Here is a 20740-nt window from a genome sequence, read left to right as displayed (position 1 = left end):
CACTTCTGGTGGGGTGTGGTTGAGAGAGAGAAGGGGCTGGTGCTTTGTGTCTAGCAAGGGGCGGGGGGGAAGGAGACTTCTCATTTGGCATTGGGTGCTGGACCTAGCTGGGAGTGGGAGAAGGAGAGGCACTGCTTGGCATGAGGTTGAGAAGGACATGGTTCTGCTTTGGGTCTGGAGAATGGGTAGACTGTGCATGCCCTCTGGCATGTGGTAGAGGGGAATAATGCTGTGTATTAGGGTCTGGTAGTGGGGAGAAGTTGGAGGTGCTGTGCATTGAGTCTGGCATGGGATAAAACGTTACGTGCTATGCACTGCATCTGGGAAGAGCAAGGAGCTGGTCCATCAAGCCCATAATTCTGTCACTGACCGTGGCCAGTCCGGGTCACAGGTACCTGACAGCTCCCAAGGAGTAGATCCAGTTCCTCATTCCTGTTCATACCCAAATTAGTCCAGATGCATGGAGACAGAAGAGAAAAGCTTTGCTGCTTATACTAGCATGCCAACTGCAGTCCCTCAGCATTTCTCTGTCTCCAGCAGATGGTAGACGTGCAAAACCTGCAGTCTGCAGATTAAGAAAAAAAGAAAACATTCTGGGGCCACCTCCCTGGTTAAGCAGGGGTTGGTAGCCCTGCCTGTAGGGGGGGAGCCTCTGATAGCCAGTGGATTGGCTCCCTTTGTACCGCTCTCCCTGGCCTGTCAGTACCGATGAAAAGAAGGCTACAGCAGGAAAGTATATCTTATTTTTGGATATGCTTGTAGGTATTGTGACTTAATTTAAAAATTAAAAAAAAAAATCATCAAGCTGGTGCCTCTCGACAGGGAACTGCCAGGAGGGAGAGCATTGTGTCTGCTCCGCAGGACAGGCTGTGGTGCCAGCTGGTTGCAGAAGCGGCAAAGATGTGGCAGGCTAGGCGCTGAGAAGACCATGTGGGCCATAATAGCGGCGGCGGTCAACTTCTGCGTGCCATGTGTCAACAGCAGGGAGGGGAGCTCTGGGTCGCAGCTACCGCATCAGAGGCGAGAAAACCTTTGAGAAGGACGCAGACGCCCAGGTACTGCAGGGAAGGCATTGCGGGCCTTCCTGGAAACTCTGCAACTGCAGCCATTTTTTTTGGCAGGGGACGTTGAGGGGGAAGGCTATTCTGCGGTGTGTTTATGGTCACTCTCACCAACAGCCAAAGTTCAAGTACCCTCATACTCACTGAGTACCGCGGTGCTTTTGTAGTCACTCCTGCTGGCTGCAGGGAGTTGAGTCCTGTGGTGCCATTACTGCTGCTCCAGTGGGAAAAGAGGAGTCTGGTGGTACCATTTGTAATCGTTACTGCTGAGTGTGAACAGGAGGATGGCACTCCGCCATCATCTTCACTTCTGCTGCACGTAGGAGGAGGAGTCCTGGGGGGCCATCTATACTCATTCTCGCGGAGATTAGGAGAATTGGAGGTTTGGAGCCTTCACAGTTGTGGTCACCATGTGGTTTGGGAGGATGCCCACCCCTGCATAGTGTGGGAAGCAGCCCTAGGCTTATCAAGTCACCTTCAGGGCTGGTTCCAACCTGTGTAATCATCGGGTAGGCAGCTTGAGGACTCCTAGCAGCACAGCGGTAGCCAGACAGACTGTGAAAAAAGAGAGCAGTAGTGCCCGTTTTCTGAGGCAGTGCTGGGAACTGCGTCTGTGTCTGCTTTCTTTCCTGTGGTGCAGTCAACACGGAGGAGAGGACTGCTAGTCTCCCTTAAGTCATCTCCTCCTCCCATCCCTCCCAGGTTTGATTTTATTCAGCTTCTGGAAGAAGGGGTTGGAAGTGGAGTGTGGAGTATGGCGGACACCTTTATGCTGAGGTAGTCTTCTTGGGTGTCTTTCCTACTCTTCTCCTGATGCTCGTGGATGATTGGAGATAAGGCCTCTCACAGGGCATTTGGGGGTGCAAGTGAAGGAGTCCCCGCAAAGTCAGATCCAGAGAAGGGATTCCCTGGAGACAGCCCTTCCTGGGGAGATCACACGCTGAGCACTCCTCAGTTTTGAATGCAGCCTTTTAGGGTTTGGAAGTGACTCATGGCTGGCATAATTGCCAGCAAATGAGCCAAAAAGGGAATAAGAGGAACTTCACAGGCAGACAGAAGTACAGGGATGCAAAGAGGTATCACCCTGGTAGGTGATTCTCCTCACAAGGTTTAAGGTAGGGCAAAGCGCAGTCCGTTTGAATATCATGGATGCCCATCTGTGACACCTTTTGTCAAGGGACCAGGGGAAAGGAAAGCACACTTTGAACCGCAGCAGTCCACTCTTCCCCAGAGAATATCCGAGAAAGCGGTTGGCCCACTTACGATGAGTGGGCTCAGATGATAATGGACCACTGGACCTGACAGTTATAAAAAATGGCTATGAAGTATTTGTTCAACTGGTAAATGAAGCCTATAGGATTTTTCCTTATGCCTACAGTGCAAGTTAGAGGCAGCTCGTGCTACACTGGTCAGTTGTGGAACCTTGGAGAGAGAGAGTACCTATAGCCCTGGAAGATAAGGCTGAGGAAGTTATTCCATCGATTTCGTGGTTTTGCAGCGGGGACATTAACCCCATAGGGTGGCACCTCAGACATTCTTTCGCTTCATGATGCTGGGCAAGCATTATCAGTTCGCTCGTTCCCACTGGGTTTTGCAACAGCGCCTCAGACATTCACAGAGGTGGTGGTGGTAGTTGCAGTGGTACAGAAAGAATGAATCTTAGTGCATCCTAGACTAGACAACTGGCACATTTAGGTATAGTCAAAGGAACTATGTCTGTGTTCATTTTAGCGAGTCATGCAAAGGTTGCGGACCCTGGGCTGGGTAGTGAATCTGGCAAAGGGCAACTTGGTTCCAGCCCAGTTGCTAGAGTATCTGGGATCCTCCTTTGATATCATACTAGGCAAAGTGTGGCTCACAGGGAGAGAACGCTGAAATTGCAGGCGCAAATCCTGTGGCTGTTGTGACTATCTGTACCTAGAGTCTGATATTGTTGGCAGGTCCTGGGTTCTTTGGCTTCTATGCTGGATCTAGTTCCTTGGGTACTCGCACATATGCAGCCTCTTCAGAGAATGCTTCAGTCCCATGGGAACCCTCAGTCAAAGGCGTTTTCAGATCTGAATACCACTTCTAGGGGATCCCAGGTCCAGTCTCTCATGGTGACTTTCTAGGACCAATTTGGAACTAGGCATGGAGGTGACGATCCTGGATTGGGAGGTAGTGATCACCAGTGCCAGTCTGAAAGGCTGGTTGGCCATTTTTTGGTGCATCCGGCAAAGGATTGGTGGTCGACAGGGGAAGGCTTCAGGGTCTATTAATCATTTGGCGATGAGGGTGGGTCCCAAGGCGTTGCTTCCTTTATTTTGCAATTGCGTGATTGTGCAGTACAGGACCTATTGGATAAGGTGTCAACGATATCTCTTATATCAATTGCCAAACGGGGACCAGGAGCCTCATGGTGTCTCGGCAGGTAGCTCTGGCGAAGTCTCATGTTGCTGGGGTGGACAATGTTCTTGCGGATTTTCTCAGCTAGCAGATATTAGACCCCCAGAGAATGGGAGCTGGCAGAAGGGGTGCTGGCTCTCATTTGCTCCAGCTGGGGCATTGCCCAGCTGGACTTGCTGGCAGTGAGAACACCAAGCATTTTTTTCAGTCGTAGGCTGGAGTAGAATGCATCAATGTTTTTGTTCTCCTTTGGCCCACTGGGATTTAGTTGTACATTTTTCCTCCCTGGCCCATAATAGGCAGTGTACTAAGGTGTCTAGGGATTCACCTAGGGAAGAGGACCCTCCTAGCTCTGAAGTGGCCGGGTTGGCCATAGTTCGCAGGCTGGATAAATCTAACGTTGTATAATTCTCTTAGGCTTGGGCTTCTTCCCAGGTTGCTTTATCAGGACTCCATCTTCTTGGATCAGGTAGCTCGCTTTTGTCTCACAAATTGGCCTTTAAAAGAAATTACTGGTGATTGAAAGGTTATTCAGAGGAAGTTATTCTGACCTTATGGCAGGTAGGAGGCCTTCCACTTCATTGGTTTGTGTCAGGGAGTGGAGAGTTTTGGAGATGTGGTGCTTTGAAGAAGGTATTGTGCATCTTCAGGCATTGGTTTCTCACATCCTTGCCCTTTTGCATACCAGTTTAGTGAAAGGCCTCTCATTCAATTCTCTAAGAGTCCAGGTGGCAGTCTTGGGCTGTTCTAGAGGTAAGGTGCAGGAGCTGTCCCTGGCTTTGCTTCCAGATGTGTTCTGTTTTCTTTGAGGGGCGAAGCATTGCTGTCCACCGGTGAGATGAGTGTTTCCCTTGTGGAACCGTTATTTGGTTTTGTGGGTTCTCTGTGGTCCTCTTAACCATTGCGGTAAGCATCATTTAAGGACCTTTTGTCAGGAGAATTTCAGACATGCAAGCGCTGTTTCGTAGGGATCCTTTTTCCTCAGATTCTGAATAATGGGGTCTCCTGCACATGGTTCCTCCCTTTTTTTGGCCAAAGTTTGGTATCTACTTTCCTTCCCGCTTTTCGGAATTTAAACCCTTCTCTGCATGCGAAGGGTCTTCAGTTGTTGGAAATGCGTTGGGTCCTGTTGCGCTTTTTGAAGCTCATCAACAGTTTTCAAAAGTCTGATCACCTGTTCGTCCTGCCTCGTGGAAAGGGAATAAAGCTTCTAAAGCAACCATTGTACAATGGCTAAAGGAGATCATTAGGGCTGCTTATTTTTGTAAGGGATATCCGGTCCTGATTGGTCTATGACCTCCTTTTACCAGGACAAGGGTGGCATTCTGGGCTGAGTGTCACAGGACGTGTCTTGACTGGATGTTCGGGTGCTAGAAGTAGCCAGGTTTTGTAGAGTGTGCCGTGAATGGGTCTTTCTGATTCACGCCCAGTTTAGGGGAGCTTGGGTACATTCCGTGTATCTGTACTGATCTGGGTTAAGAACAGGAAAGGAAATTGTTTCTTACCTGCTAATTTTCATTCCTGGAATACCCCAGTTCAGCCCAGAGACTCATCCTCTCTGGAAAGATTGTTCTGTTTTTTGTTTTTTTTTTGTGTATAGATAGTAAGAAATTGTTTTAGGTTTGTGAGTCATCAGTCTTATTGATGGAAGGGTTCCGGGTTGGGGCTCATCTCTTTCCCTGCTCGTGTTTGGGTAGGGAAGTTGTTCCTGGCTTGGGTACAGGTCATACTGAGGGACTGCAGCTGGCATGCTAGCAAAAGTAGTGCAGTTTCAGTAAAGCTTTTCTTTTCTGTCTTCAGTTGCTGGTAGGGATGAAAACCCATGCATCTGGACTAATCTGTGGTATTCCAGGAAGGAAAATTGGCAGGTAAGAACCAATTTTCCTTTACTCCCAGGGATAAGTGGTGGCTTTCCTGTATCTACCCCACTCATGATTTTATAAACATCTATCATATCCACAGAGTTGCCTATTTTCCAAGCTAAAGAGCCCTAGCCTGCGTAGCCTTTCTTCACAAGGGAGCCAGTCCATATTGTTCTCCTTTTCTTTCCAAATAATTCTTAACATTGTTTGCTTTGTTGGACACTGCTGCACGCTGAGCTAAGAATTTCAAAATATTGTGGTGGAGGAATAGCCTAGCAGAGCAACAGAGAAGCCAGGGCTCAAATCCTGCTAACTCTCAGGTACAAACTTGTAAGCTCTCTGGGGATAGGCAAATACTACTGTACCTGAATGTAATCCACTTTGGGGTAGCTGACAAGTTATGAAATACAGAAAATACATTTAAAATTGTCCACAAGGACTCCAAAGACCTTTTCCTGGATGGAGATTCCCAAAAGCATTTTGTACCTGCAGTTGGAATTGTGCTTCCTTATGTGCTCTCCACCCCTCAGCCTGGACTATGAATTACCCCTCGGCTTGGGGTAGGGAGTACCACATGAGAAATTACATTTACTAATATGATTTATCTTTGGGTTTGTGGCCTGAGTTGGGAAAAGTACAGTAGTGAAGTATAATATAAATTTGCAGTTTTCTTATTTTATATCAAGCAATGCAAAAAACGCTGGATATGGCCTGTTAGCCAGGGCAACCAACATTCTCAGTTAAAAAAAAAAAATTTGGGAACGCTAATAGAGAAAGGTGAGGGGGGAAAGGCAGTTAAGTACACAGCTTTTAAAAATTCTTTACTCCCGAGTATTCAAAAACAGGAGGGCGGGAGGGAACAGATCCACCAAATTGTAACCAGTTTGCAAAGGGTGCATCGTGTTCCAAACGGGTAGTGAAGCTGAGATGAGCACTGCAGTGTGTGAAAGATCTCTCGCTCCTGGGGAGTTTCCTCAAATGGTTGACCTGGTACTAAACAGAAAGCAGGCCTGGTTTCAGTCTCTTACAGAAAGACCTGGGTCCACCAGTTTTTCTTTCCAGTACCTGCCAGCAAGGGTTTATGCTTGACTTCGGCTGAAAGGCTGATGTAATTAAGATGAGATACTGAATTTGTGGACAAAAGGCAAGGAAATACATCTTCTCCCTCCTCTGCTAAAATTTTGTGCAAAGTTTAGATTTCTTAACTCAGTCTCTTAAGAGGTGATCCATCCATGTGCTCCTGGACCTGGATATCTGTGGAAAGGAAGCTTCTGTCTCCTCTGTCCCTTGATGGGATTTTACATGTAACTCTGCTATGAAGCAGGAACAGTTGTCTGTCTCTCTATTTGCTCAGAGCTCAGACTTCTCTCTCCCTCTCGATAATTAGCTGTTTAGGAAAAGAACTGATTGCAGGGCTGCTAGATACATTCCTCTTTCCCTGGCTTCAACTCCTGGCCATTCCTGCCCCGCACATACAGAGCCTGCCAAATTGCGCCTTTTCTACATTGTGGTCTCCAAGCATTCTTTTTGCTTCCTCCTCTGCCGGCTATGTAATGCTGTTCTCCAAGGACAAGCAGGATGGTAGTCCTCACACATGGGTGACATCATCACATGGAGCCCCCTCACACGTGGGTGACATCATCAAATAGAGCCAGCACGGAAACATTTGTTAAAGTTTCTAGAACCTTTGACTGGTTCACTAAGCATGCCCAGCATGTCGTTAACCATGAGTCCAAGCGGGGTCCCTCTTCAGTCTCTTCCTTTCCACAAAGCTTTCACCTTACGATCGTGGAGCTTGCGCTTGTTTCTTTTGTTTTTGCAGTTTTTTCATCACCCACGTTGGGTCACTCTGCGTTTCTCAGGGTTTTTTCCCTACGAATTTGGCCATTGACCACCCACTGCATTCTTTTTGGCGTGGCTTTGTCTGGCTTTCGCTGGTGCCCCCAGACTATGTCCATCACGGTTTGCCCATAAGGTCTGGGGGCATCGCACGATGCTGTGGTTGCAATCTTTGTGCCCAGATAGGGTCGTCGAGCACGTTTGGATAGGATGGAGAAGCTGTTCAGCTCTTAAAAAAAAAAATTTGGATCCATCGTTGGCGTCTGGGACTTCTACCCCGCTGGGGAAGGAAGTCCCGGCCTCAAACCACTCTGGGTCACCTTCGCTGCCATTCCTCGGTCCTGAGATAGGGACAGGGGACCGAGCGTGTTCAATGTATTCCTGTTCTAGATCCGGTTCTTCTCCGTTACAGTCTGTTCCAAGTAAAGACCAAGGTGAGCATTGGGAGAAGTCAAGGAAGCATCGCCACCGCACATCTTCCTCCAAGTCAGATCACAGGCAGGCATGGACCACATCAGTGCCTCCCCCGAAGCAGTCTCTGGCGGAGGAAGCAATTTCCTTCTGAAGACTCTCGGGGGTCTTCACCGGTGCCAATGGAGGGCTTTGTGTCTCCCCTTGACTCAGGGATGCTCCAATCCCGCTGCTGCCGCCTCCTCAAGCCGTTTGTCCTCTGCAGCTTTTGAGGAGGAGTTGGAGAGGCGCGTGCGGTTGGCGGTCGGCAGGGCCCTACAGGGCATCAAGGCTCCGGTTCCACTGGGACTGCCACTGCCGCAGAAGCCAACTCAATTTTGCTTGAGTCTCTCCCGGAGCGGCGGGATATGGTGCTTTGTGTATTGCTGATGCAGCCGGCTCCGATTCCCCAAGCCCCTTCGTGGCCCACGGGAGCATCGCTGCTGCCGCCCCAGGTTCCCATTCCAGTGAGCGATTCCTCGAATGAGGAAGGACCATCCAGATCGGCGGCGCCCCGCTTGCTCACAACACCCCGCCACTCTCCAGCTCTCCAGGGGCCCTTGGGACAGTTACCTTCGGTACCATCGGTGCCCCCGGTACTTCCCAAGCCGCTGGATCCATCGGCGCTCATACGGCCCTGAGCCCTTCCAGTGCCCTCTGTTCCCTCTTCGGTTCTGATGGGGCCTGTGCGACCCCTTGGCTCGACGCTTAGGGCATAGTTGGGTGCGCAGCCCCCATGTCTCCAGACGTGCAGAGTGAAGGGGAGGCCCCTTATGACCCATGAGAAGGGGAGGCCTCCTTTACTTCCATGGAGGAATTGGAGGATTTGCTCTCAGAGCCCTCTCCTCCGGAGGAGTGGCGGAAATCTCTTCTGGAGGATCTCTCCTTTGCGGGGTTTGTTAAGGCCATGGCGGAATCAGTACCTTTCCAGCTATTAATAGAGCAGGACTCTCGGCACAAGATGCTGGAGATCCTGCAATTCCTGGATGCACCAAAGCAGGTGGTGGCTGTCCCAGTCCATGACATCCTTAAGGAGCTGGTAGCCCGTCTCTGGGAAAACCCCATCTCCATTCCTCCTGTTAATCGCAAAACGGATGCAGTTTATCTGGTCCAGCCTGCCACCGGGTTTGAACGCCGACAAGTCTCTCACCAGTCGGTGGTGGTGGAATCGGCATTGAAGAAGGTGAAGAGGCTTCGCACTCATGCCTCAGCCCCTACGGGCCACGAGCATAGAGCTCTGAACCCTTTGGGATGCCTCGTGTTTCTGGGTGCCATGCTAGCGACTAGGATCATTTGTTACCAACTCTATATGGGTCAGTACTCCAGGAACTTCTGGAAAACAAGCCCAGGAGTTGGGGGAACACCTCCCACAATAAGTTCAGGAGGAATTTCAGAGGGTGGTGCAGCAAGGCCTAGAATGTGATAAACACAACGTCCACTCTGCATTTGACGTGTTTGAGATGGCCATGAGAATTGCCCTGCAGGCATTGAGGCTTGCCGTGTGGCTTGGTTGTGTGTCTCTGATTTGCGCCCTGAAGTCCAGGACCGCCTGGCAGATTTGCCTTGTACGGATGAAAACCTGTTCGGGGATAGGATTAAGGAGGCGGTGGCACAACTGAAGGACTATCATGAGGTCCTTTAGCAATTGTCAGCCAGTACTTCCAGCACCCAACCTCCCAGCAAGAACCCCTCTAGGCAATATCCGAGGCGACCTTTTTACCAGCTGCGCAGGTACTACCCACCGGCCTCTAGATCTAGGCCTTAACAGCCTCTGGCCAGATCAAGAATACGGCAGCCTCGTACGCCCTGTTTGACTCCAGCCACGCCACAAAACTCCGTTGTGGGATTTTGACTGGCGGCAGGGAGCGTGAGCCAACCTTCCCTGCCCCGTGGTGTCGACTTCCCAATGGGGGGCCATCTGCAGTTAATCGCAGACCGATGGACTTCGATTACATCGGACCTCTGGGTCCTATCCATCATGCGTCAGGGGTACAGGTTGCATTTCCAATGAATTCCACTCCGCTCTCCTCTGTGTCCATGGTGGAAAGAAGTAGGGAACCTGCAGGACGTGGATGATTATTATAATGTAAATTCCTGTACATACCCAGATCAGCCCAGACCAGTGGGTTATGCACTCCCACCAGCAGATGGGTAAGTTAAAATCACCATTTATTATAGTTTGTTAAATCAAAAAGTATGGTAGTCCAAGGTGGATGTATCATGATTAAGGAATCCAGGTGGCCAAGACTGAAGTGGTTATAATGATTATTTCAAGTGGAGTGATAAATGGCAGAGGTTTCTTAATAGGAGTCAGGGAGTCCCTGATAATTGCAAGCAAACCTCCTGCACGTCTGTTAGGACAGGGTTCAGAGAAACACAGATAACCAGTTGGACATATATTGTTAAGAATTACGTTGTCATGATCACAGAGCCATGTTTCAGAGATGACAGCATCAGGAGAGTGGTGAATAATTAAATCTTTCTGATTGATTGTGCATTAAAAATTAAAATAGAGATAGTGGTAAGTAATAGAGCAGTTGATTTAGAGGATGATAGAGGAATTAAGAAAGGTCTAAGATGTGGAGGTTTGCGGTAAGGTCTATTTAGTTGACCACAGCGGCCGTTACCTGCAACAGTGTTAATTTCCATAGCATTAAGCATTAAAAATAGGTGAAACCGGAATGTTAAATGCAGACTTAGGTAAAGAGAGAAATATTGGATAGGATCTCACGGAGGGGTGCGCAGAAGGGTGTCCCCCTTTGCCGTGCACCTTTGGTGTGTGGTGCGCTGGTCCCTTTATCGGGAGCCTCGGGGTGATGTGAGAGGTGGGGCAAGAACAAGCCCGCACGACAGAGGGGCGGCAGATGGCACAGGCATCTTTCTATTCAGCGAGCATGAAACCGGGCTCCTTTGGTGACCCATCTGCTTGTGGGGCAGTTCATGACAGGCTTGTTACAACCCCCCACTCAGCCGCCAGCCGTCTCCTGGGACCTCAACACCGTCCTGTCTCAGCTCATAAAGGCTCCTTTTGATCCCTTGCGACCTGAAATACCTTTCCTGGAAGGTCATCTTTTTGGTTGTGGTTACTTCAGTGTGCAGGATTAGTGAGCTGCAGGCTCTGGTGTCGTACCCCTCGTGTACAAAGTTCTGTCGTCATGTGGTCATGGAATTCCATCTCAATCAGTCCATTGTGCTGCCTTCCTCTTTTCCTAGGCCGCACACTCACCAGGGTGAATGGGCACTGCACACTCTGGATTGTAAAAGGGCGTTGGCCTTTTACTTGGGATGGATGCACCTCACCGCCTGTCCACTCAGCTTTTTCTCTCCTTCCACAAAAACAGATTGGGGGTCGCTGTGTCTAAGCAGATCTTATCCCATTGGCTTGCGGACTGTATCTCCTTCTGCTACGCTGAAGCGGGGCTTGCAGCCTCAAGGTCACGTCAGGGCTCATTCCGTTCGGGCCATGTCCGTGTCGCTGGCTCACTTGCATGCCGACCCCATTCACAAGATTTACAGACATTCGCCTCAAATAATTCCTGGATAAGGATGGCCGCCGTAATCTTTCAGCCCTAAAACCCCAACTCTTCCTACCTTGGGCCCTGTTCTGCTCCCCTGGTTTTTTCGCAACTCTAGTTGTTGTGCACCTTGGCACCCATTCTGTGCTTCATATGTTGGGAGCGGCCTGGAGCTACTTAATCACCCATGTGTGAGGGTGAGGACTGCCATCCTGCTTGTCCTTGGAGTAAGCGGAGTTGCTTACCTGTAACAGGTGTTCTCTAAACAAGGATGTTAGTCCTCACAAAACTTGCCCGCCACCCCGCAGAGTTGGGCTTCTCTCAGTTTATTTTCTTTTTCGCTAGCTCTTGTGTGAAGAGGGACCCCGCATGGATATGTGGTTAGCGGCATGCATTCTGTGCCGGGCGCCACCTGATGATGTCATCCATATGTGAGGACTGACAGACCTGTTACAGGTAAGCAACTCTGCTTTCTCTGGGCAGGTTAAACAGTACAGCCCACAATTTAACACTGTGAGCGCTGGATGCTTTTTCTCGCAGAGCGTTGTCATTCACAGGAGAGCACACGGGGGTTTTGATGTGTATTTATGTTCTTTCACCTTGGTTGCGGCGACGTGCACTCTCTGCAGGGTTGAAAACCCCTTTTTGACAGGTCTAAAACACACCACTCAGATCCAGACGCAGCTCGGTCCACATCGCAAGACTCCAACACGTGATAAGCTAGTGGGGGCAGACACCTGCTTTATAGTAGCTTGCTACACATGTGCATCGCTTTGCACTTGTCCACATTAAATTGCATCTGCCATTTAGTTGCACAGTTTTCTAGTCTCACACAAGTCCCTCTGCAATTTCTCACTGTCTGCCGCTGTTTTAACAACTATAAAAATTGCCATCTGCAGATTTGTTCATCTCGCCCATTTCTCCCTTTTCCAGATCATTAATGAATGGTAAGCAGCACAGATCCCTGGATCACTTAATACTTTCTCTATTTGGGAAAACTGACCATTTAGTGCTATTGTTGCATGTCTCACCAGACACCAATCCACAACAGAGCAATGCCTCCTATCCCAGGAGTTTTAATTTCTTCAGGAGTCTCTCATGTGTCAAATGCTTTCTGAAAATCCAAGTGCAATATTGGCTGACTCACCTTTATCCAAGATTGGTAAAGGTTTTCTTATCATATAATTGTTTCTCTAATTTTCCATTGCCAGCTCTTTTTCCCTCTTTACTCTCCCTCTCATTCCTTCTAGCCTTCTCCCCTTCCCCCCTCCCTGTTCATTGTAATTTCTCCAACTTTATTGTTAATTGTAAATCTGCATGATGTTCCACACGAATGTCGGTGCATAAAATCTTATAAATAAATAAATATAAAAAGGCCAGACTTTCCTTTGCAAAAAGTGTTTCATCTTCCCCATTAAGCCATGTACACCTATATGGCCAGTAATTTTGATTTTTAAGAATAGTGTCTATCATTTTGTCTGACACTGATGTCAGGCTCACTGTCTGTAGCTTCTCTGATCACCCTTGGGCAATGTTTAAAAATTGGTGTTATATTGGCCACCCTCCAGTCTTCAGGTACTGTTTTAAATAAGTTACCTATTACTAGTAAAGGGGGAGTCTGTCATGTTATGCCTTAGCACTACTCATTCAGCTGCACATATGCCCTTTGCAACTCCCAAACCCACCAGCTGGGTTCCTGCTTCTAGGCAAATACCTTGCCCGCAGCTATCCCCTTGTGGTTTCTAGGGACACTGAGACCCCACAAAACCCAGGTTTCACACAGTTCCTAGAAATGCACCTACAGATGAAATACAAAAAAATGGTGGAATTATCTATCACAGGGCAAAGCTAATAAATTAAAGAGTGTATTAACAAACATTGAGAATAGTGAACAGAAAAGATTACATTTACAAATAGCCAAAGGGTAAAACAAGAAGAATTCATACAATTAATACTGTCTAGACAAGTTTAATTGCACTTAGCCAGTGTGGAGGTTCAGGAGAGGCTGTCATCACAAGGATGTGCAGAGTTGAGATAGGCCCTTGGCACAAATCTGGTTCCTCCGCACTCCCAGCCAAGACTGGAGAATTCTTGAAACGTGAGTTTTGTGGGCTGTGACTGAAGTGTCAATTAGGGCATATAATAGCTTTCTGAGCAATAGCTTTGCAGGATGTTAGTTTTACAACTGCTGAGGGTACTGGGAAATATGCTGTCCGAGCCTCAGTTTGAATTCCAGTGTTGTAAAGGTCAGAACATTGCATGCAGGCTGGTTTGCAGCAGAGGCATTGCTTATTGACTCTGGCATGAGGAAGAGGGGAATGTGTTGTGGGGGCAAAGGAGGAGGTTCATTTTTGATGTGGCAGATGGGTGTTGGGGCACTGCTTTCAGCTTGGCGAGGGCAGGCTGGAGGAAGGGGCACTGCACTTCTGATCTGATGGGGTTTGGGGCACTGTGCTTTAGACCTGACTGAACTCTGTTATTAACCTGCCTGCGGAAGGAGGATTCTCTCCCAGGTGTAAGAGCTTCGAGCTGTATTTCTTTCCAGGTCTCATCTATCTCTCTCTCTTTGACCCTTATGTAGTTGCTGTTTCTGTGCCAAAGAAAAAGCGGAAAATCAAGGATCTGAATAAAAAAGATGCATTGGGAGATCTTCTGGATGCATTTAAAGAGGCAAGAGCAGGGCGAGAAGATAAAATGGGGAACCTGAGGAATGTGGGGCTCATATACATTGGATCTTGGGGGAGATGGGGAGCATGTGCGTAGAAGGTGGTACTTCTGTGTGTTAATGTACAGGGGGATGGTGTGTGTGTGTGTGTGTGTGTGTGTGTGTTGAAGCCCAGGAGGGGATGTGGAATGCGTATGTTTGTATTGAGGGAGCCTGGGGGAGGGCTGCAGGTTGTAAATAATGTGGAAGGAATTGTGGAACATGTAGAACAGGTATGAAACATCGGAGTGTTGGATCTGGAGAGGGTTGGTGCAATGTGTGGGAAGAGCCGGGGAATACGTATGGGAGTGCATGGAGGATCAGGGGTTGCACATTCATCTCTTTGTCATGCGTTGACTCACTTGCATAACAGGAGATCACATTTAATTTAGTTACCTGGGGTATGACAGAGTCTACCCTCTGTTCTTTTTGTCTGTGGCATGGAGAGTAAAGTGGGCTTCCTCTCTGCTCATAGGGCTATGGTTATTTTGTTAGCCACATGAAGCATTTCCTTAGGAAAGGTGCTCTAGAAATATGTATAAATACAGCTTTCATATACAGGGATTACCCTCTGCTTTCTGGGGGTTATGTACGCGCATACATAGTGGTTCCTGTTCATACCCCAGATCAGTCCAGCTGCATGAGTTTTTCATCTCTACCAGCAGATGGAGACAGAGAAGAAAAGCTTTACTGATACTGTCAAGATAGCATGCCACCTGCATTCCCTCAGTAATTCCCTCTCTCCAGTAGATGATAGAGTAGAAAAACCTGCAGTCTAGAGTTTTAAAAGCAAACATAAAATGAGATAGGAAAATTGCTCCCCAGAGATGGAGGGGGGGGGGGGGTAATGGCTCTTCTGAGGAGGACCATCCTCCCGGTGGAGTACGACAAGCAGAGGCTTGGTGACTCTGAGCTGTTTTGGCCTGGAATTGTTGGGGTGTTGAAAGCCTGTGATCTGGCTTCCTCTCTATCCCTCATGGCCCTTCCTCCCTCCTCTTGGGTTCTGTACTGAAGACAGCATCAGGGAAGTAATTTGTTCACTTACTTTTGGGACTGATTCCTGAGAGGGGCTGTTAAGAAGGAAAAAAAAAAAAAAAAGCTTGCTTCCGGGAATCACAGCCACTGTTTTTGGCATGGGTGAGCCATCTGAGGGAGGAGGGAGTTTCTGGCGGCTTCTGTAGGAGGCATGGGTAACTGTTAGCTCTCCACAGTATGGCTGAGAGGCTCAGCATGTGCTGTGAGCAATAGGAAGCTCTAGAAGGCATATGCAGCAGGGCCGCATTATGGAGGCATCTGCTGAGCACGGGAAATGCTGCCACTCATGCAGCGGAGCTCTGCAGGAGTCGTGTGCCTGAAGGAGTGGACAGCACAGTGGCAGCGGACAAGTGAGTGACCTGAGCTGCTCTCCCTGGCAGTGCAGAAATGGCAACCATGTCGGAAGCAGGACCCATTGGGGGGGTAATGGCTCTTCAGTGACTGGGAGCACCCAGGAGGACTCTTAAAAGGGCTGAAGATTCTTGGATGAGGATTCAGAGGAGGCAGAGGCCTTTTCCTCTGAGTTTGTGCTACTAATGCACTGAGGAGATTTTACAAATTTGTCCCTCTAACTTGCTGTACAATAAATATAGACAAATCTTTAGCGGTACAAGGGAACCACATGTATTTATTAACGTAATATTTCATGAGAAGCATACTCTCCAGCGCAAAACACATAATCAGGCTTATATAATGTTTCTCAATACTTAGTAATTCATAACGTTATTACTTAGAAATGTATAGCCACAATATTCAGTAATCCATATACTCATTTTCTTAGAAACTCATGCACTCAGTTCTTGGAATTTCCTAACATTAAATACTGTAAAAATAATGAAGTCAGTACTCAGAAATGTATGCGATCAAACTTTGCAGTCTACTTGGCAATTTACAAGCAGTGGCGCAAAGATTCTCTGTACATCTATTCATTTTTGGCTGTCTGCCTTGCTCTGCTCTGTACCAAAGTTGAACTATATTGAACTAGATGGAACAGAAAGATACAATAAAGCTTTTTGATTTCCTCAGCACTGGGCCTTTTTGCGAAGAAGGGAGCAGGGGGAAACGCCCCAACTCCCAGAGTCTCCCGCATCATGGCAAAACTAGAAAATTGGATCCCCAGGGGGGGATCCTGCTCATTGGAGGACTCGGGGGACCGGGGGTCCCGAGATGTGGATGATGGGCCCTGTGATTCCATCATCCTCTTCAGCAAAGAGGAGTTATTGCCTCTCATTCCTCAAATCTTGAAGGAGCTTGAGGTTGTTACCTCATGAGGAGTCTGATCTTGAGGTGGTAGATCGTGTCATGGAGGGGCTTTGTGTTCTGGTGAAGGCGTTTCCCTTTCATCGGACAGTTAAGAAGTTGGTGGTCAGGGAGCAGATTATTCCTGCCTGGGCTGATAAGAACAATTGCCATGCTGGGTCAAACCAAGGGTCCATCAAGCCCAGCATCCTGTTTCCAACAGAGGCCAATCCAGATCACAAGAACCTGGCAATTACCCAAACACTAAAAAGATCCCATTCTACTGATGTAATTAATAGCAGTGGCTATTCCCTAAGTAAACTTGATTAATAGCCATTAATGGACTTCTCCTCCAAGAACTTATCCAAACCTTTTTTGAACCCAGCTACACTAAATGCACTAACCACATCCTCTGGCAACAAATTCCAGAGCTTTATTGTGCGTTGAGTGAAAATGAATTTTCTCTGATTAGTTTTAAATGTGCTACTTGCTAACTTCATGGAGTGCCTCCTAGTCCTTCTATTATCCGAAAGAGTAAATAACCGATTCACATCTACTCATTCAAGACCTCTCATAATTATCATATCCCCCCTAAGCTGTCTCTTCTCCAAGCTGAACAGCCCTTACTTCTTTAGCCTTTCCTCATAGGGGAGCTGTTCCATCTCCTTTATCATTTTGGTCTCCCTTCTCCATCGCAACTATATCTTTTTTGAGAAGCGGCGACCAGAATTGTACCTATTTCCTGAGGATGCATTGGAGCTCCTGAGGTTTCTCAAGGTGGATGCTTCTGTATTGATGGTGACTAGGAAGACCACCATTCCAGTGATGGGGTGAGCTGCTCTGAAGGATGCTTGGGACCGAAAGTTGGAGTTGCATCTCAAAAAAATGTTCAAGGTCTCATTGTTAGGCACACATGAAGCTGTCTGCAGCAGCTTCATGGCACTGGCCTGTTTGCTCTGGGTTCAGCAACTTCAAGTGAAAGGAACTGTGCCCTTGGTCCCTGCCAAGCAGGCAGAGCATTTGGAGGCGGGAGTAGCATATGTTGTGGATGCGTTGTATAACTTGCTCCTAATGTTCGTCAGAAATATGGTGTTGGCAGTTTGTGCCAGAAGGCTTCTGTGGTTGCAGAATTGGTTTGCAGTGTGTAGTCCAAATCTCAACTAGGCAGTCTCCCTTTTAAAAGCAAGTTTTTGTTTGGGGAGGACCTGAAACAACTGGTGAAACATTTGGTCAAGTCAAAGGGCATAAATTGCCTGAAGACAAGCCGAAAGGAAGCAATAAAAGCTTTCTGGCCAGATCGTGGTACAGGCAGGTGAGAAAATATTGCCCACATAGAGGCAAGTATTGAAGAGTGAAGTCCTTTCGTGGTTTGCATAGATCCACCCGGAAGAGCTCCGGTCAGGGGGAACGGAGGGATTAAAAATTCACAATAATATGTGACTAGTTCACTCTTCCACAGAGGTAATCGAGGGCAGTTAGCCCTCTTATGAAGAGTGGAGAAAGATAACAGACCAGTGGCTCCTTGCAGTCGTAAGGGACGGGCACGCCATAGAATTTGCTTGTCCATTCCACGAGGCCTACATGCACCCTGTGCATTTCCTGTGCCAAACGAGAGGTGTCTGACCATGGAGGCAATTGTCCCAGTGCCCGCAGAGGATGGTATTTCATCTACTTTATGGTTCCAAAGAAAGGTACCTATTGGCCCATTCTAGATCTGAAGAAGGTGAATGCGTCTTTGAGAGTGCCATGTTTCCAAATGGAGACCCTATGCTTGGTGGTTGTGGCTGTCCAAAAAGGGGGGAGTTTTTGGTTTCTCTAGATCTCACTGAAGCATATATAGATATTCCTATCAGTGAGGAGCATTAGAAATTCCTTCATGGTGCTGGCAGAGCATTTTCAATTTTGCGTGCTTCTGTTTGGGCTAACGACGGCTCCTCGTACATTCACAAGGTAATGATGGGTAGTGGCTGTAATGCTACAAAAGGGAAGGCATTTTAGTGCATCCTTATTTGGATGACTAGCTCATTCAGGCAAAGTCAAAGGAACTATGTCAGCAGTTGGTTCGGTCATACAGATCTTAGAGACCCTGAGTTGGAAAGTGAATCTGGCCAAGAGCAACTGGATTACAACCCATAAAAACATAAGAAATTGTCATACTGGGTCAGATCAAGGGTCCATCAAGCCCAACATTCTGTTTACAACCGTGGCCAATCCAGCCTAGGTAAAGTGCTTTTCATGAAGTGACAAGGTGCTGAAGTTGCAGTCATAGATCTGCCGGTTATTGTAGCTTTCAGTACATAGAATTTGGGATTATTTGCAGGTCCTGGGATCTGTGGCATCGATGCTAAAACTAGTTCCCTGGTCATTCATGCATATGAGGCCTCTTCAGAGGGTACTTTGTCACAATGGAGCCCTCAGTCAGAGGAGCTCAAATTGTAGCTACCACTGCGGGGGAAATCCAGGTCCAGTCTCTTCTGATGGTTTTCTTGGGCCAATTTGGAGCTGGGTATAGAGTTGGAGATCCCAGATTGGATGGTAGTGAACACTGATGCCAGTCTGAAAGGCTGGGGACCATTTGCCAAGGACAAGAGGCAAAGGGCCAGTGATCGGCGAAGGAGGCATCATGGTCTATCAATTGTTTGGAGACTAGGGTGGTTCGCAAGGCATTACTTTCCTTTCTTCCATTGTTGCGTGATTGAGCTGTGTGAGTTATTTCAGACAATGTAACAATGGTAGCTTATATCAATTACCAAGGGTGGTCTCTCGGGAGACGCGGGAGCTTTTCCACTGGACAAAGCAACATCTGGTGTACTGGCGGCATCTCATTTCACCAGAGTGGGCAGCATTCAGGCAGACTTTCTTAGTCAACAGGTATTGGACCCTGGAGAATGGCTGCTGGCAGATGAGATGGTGGCTCTCATCCGCTCCAGGTGGGGCAGCTGTACATGATGGTATCAAAGCAGAACAACAAAGCATTCCACTTTTTCAGTCAGTCAGGAGATCAGAGCAAAGGGACTCTATACTCTTTTTCTCCCATTGCCACGTGGGATTCTGTTGCTAGTCTTCCCTCCTTGGCCAAATAGGAAAGGTACTTGAGCATATAGAGACTCACCCAGGGAGAGTGATCTGCGTGGCTTCAGAATGGCCGCGTCATCTATGATTTGCAGACTTGGTAAATATGTTGGTGGACAGTCCTCTAAGGCTTAGGCATCTTTCCAAGTTGCTCCATCAAGGACCAATCATCTTGGATCAGGTGGATCACTTTTGTGTTGTGGTTTGGCCTTCAAAAGGAATCATTTACAATAGAGAGGCTATTTGGAGGAAGTCATTACCACCTTGTTGCAGGCTTGGAGACCTTCCACTTCATTGGCTTATGTCAGAATTTGGAGAGCATTTGAGACATGGTGCCTTGGAGAGGGTGTTGCACCACTTCGAGCGTCTGTGTCTCATGTTCTGGCTTTTTTGCAGAACAGTCTAGTGAAAGGGCTTGCATTCAATTCCCTAAGAGTCCAAGTGGCAGCTGTGGGCTGTTTCAGAGATAAGGTGCACAGGTATTTCTGGTGTCTCATCTGGATGTGATCCATTTTCTCCGAGGGGAGAAGCATTTGCATCCTCTGGTGAGGTTAGTGTTCCCCTCATGGAACCTTAATCTGGTTTTGCAGGTTCTTTGTGGTTTTCTTTCAACAGTTTGTACAGAAAACCACAAAGAACCTGCAAAACCTTTTTCAAGGCATCGCTGAAGGTCCTTACGCTGAAGGTAGTCTTTTGAGTGGCCATTTGTTCAGCCAGGAGGATTTCAGAGCTTCAGGTGTTGTCTTGTTAGAATCCATTCCTTCAGTTTTCAGAAGATGCGGTGTCTTTTGCACACGGTGCCTTCTTTTTTTTTTTTTTTTTTACCGAAGATGCTATCTACTTTTCATCTGTTAGTGGAACTTCCCTTGTTTTGGAATTTGGACTCTTCTGTTCTGCATGCCAGGAAACTTCACTTGCTTGTCACTTGGGTCCTGTTGCGCTACTTGAAAGTCACCAACAGTTTTCTCAGGTCCAATCACCTTTTCATTCAGTTTGGGGGAACGAATAAAGGGCATTCAGCTTCTAAAGCCACCATTGCTTAATGATTAAAGGAGGCCGTTGGGTTGGCTTATGTTTATAAAGGGCATCTGATTCCTGAGGAGCTTCAAGTCCATTCTTCTAGGGCGCAGGCTGTATACTGGGCTGAGTGTCAGACGGGCGGCGACCTGGTCTTGTCCGCACGCTTTCACAAAGTATTACTGACTAGATGTTGGGGCGCCAGAAACAGCTGGTTTTGAGGGGAGAGTGCTCCGACCCTGTCTTTCAGATTCCCACTCATTGTAGGGAAACGAGTACATCCTGTGCATCTGGACTGATCTGGGGAATGAACAGAAAAGGAAAATTGGTTCTTAGCTGCTAATTTTCATTCCTGGAGTCCCACAGATCAGTCCAGAGCCCCACCCTCTCTGGTTTCTGTGTGTAAGTAGTAAAAAGAAAGGGCTCCAGTCTGGGGGCTCAATCTTTCCCCTGCGTGGTTTGGAGGTGAAGTTGACTTGGGTACAGGTCATACTGAGGGACTGCAGGTGGCACATCTTAGGTAGCACAGTGTCAAGTAAACTTTTCTTCTCTGACTCCATC

The 20740-nt window shown here is 47.9% G+C and overlaps 1 protein-coding gene across 12 annotated transcripts in view; it reads left to right on the top strand.

Moving 5' to 3' along the window:
* The window catches only part of EIF4G1 (eukaryotic translation initiation factor 4 gamma 1), a 344774-nt gene that overhangs the window by 183313 nt on the left and 140721 nt on the right, over positions 1-20740 (top strand). For all 12 annotated transcript variants that reach the window (XM_029617234.1, XM_029617235.1, XM_029617231.1 and 9 more), the window contains one exon: positions 13694-13782. In XM_029617234.1, coding sequence (XP_029473094.1) covers positions 13694-13782 — 89 coding nt within the window. The remainder of the gene's footprint in view (positions 1-13693; positions 13783-20740) is intronic.

This window comes from Rhinatrema bivittatum, chromosome 9, assembly GCF_901001135.1.
Source record: "Rhinatrema bivittatum chromosome 9, aRhiBiv1.1, whole genome shotgun sequence".
Lineage (NCBI taxonomy): Eukaryota > Metazoa > Chordata > Amphibia > Gymnophiona > Rhinatrematidae > Rhinatrema > Rhinatrema bivittatum.
Note: the sequence above shows the minus strand (reverse complement) of the source record. Positions and strands in the feature narration are given on the sequence as shown.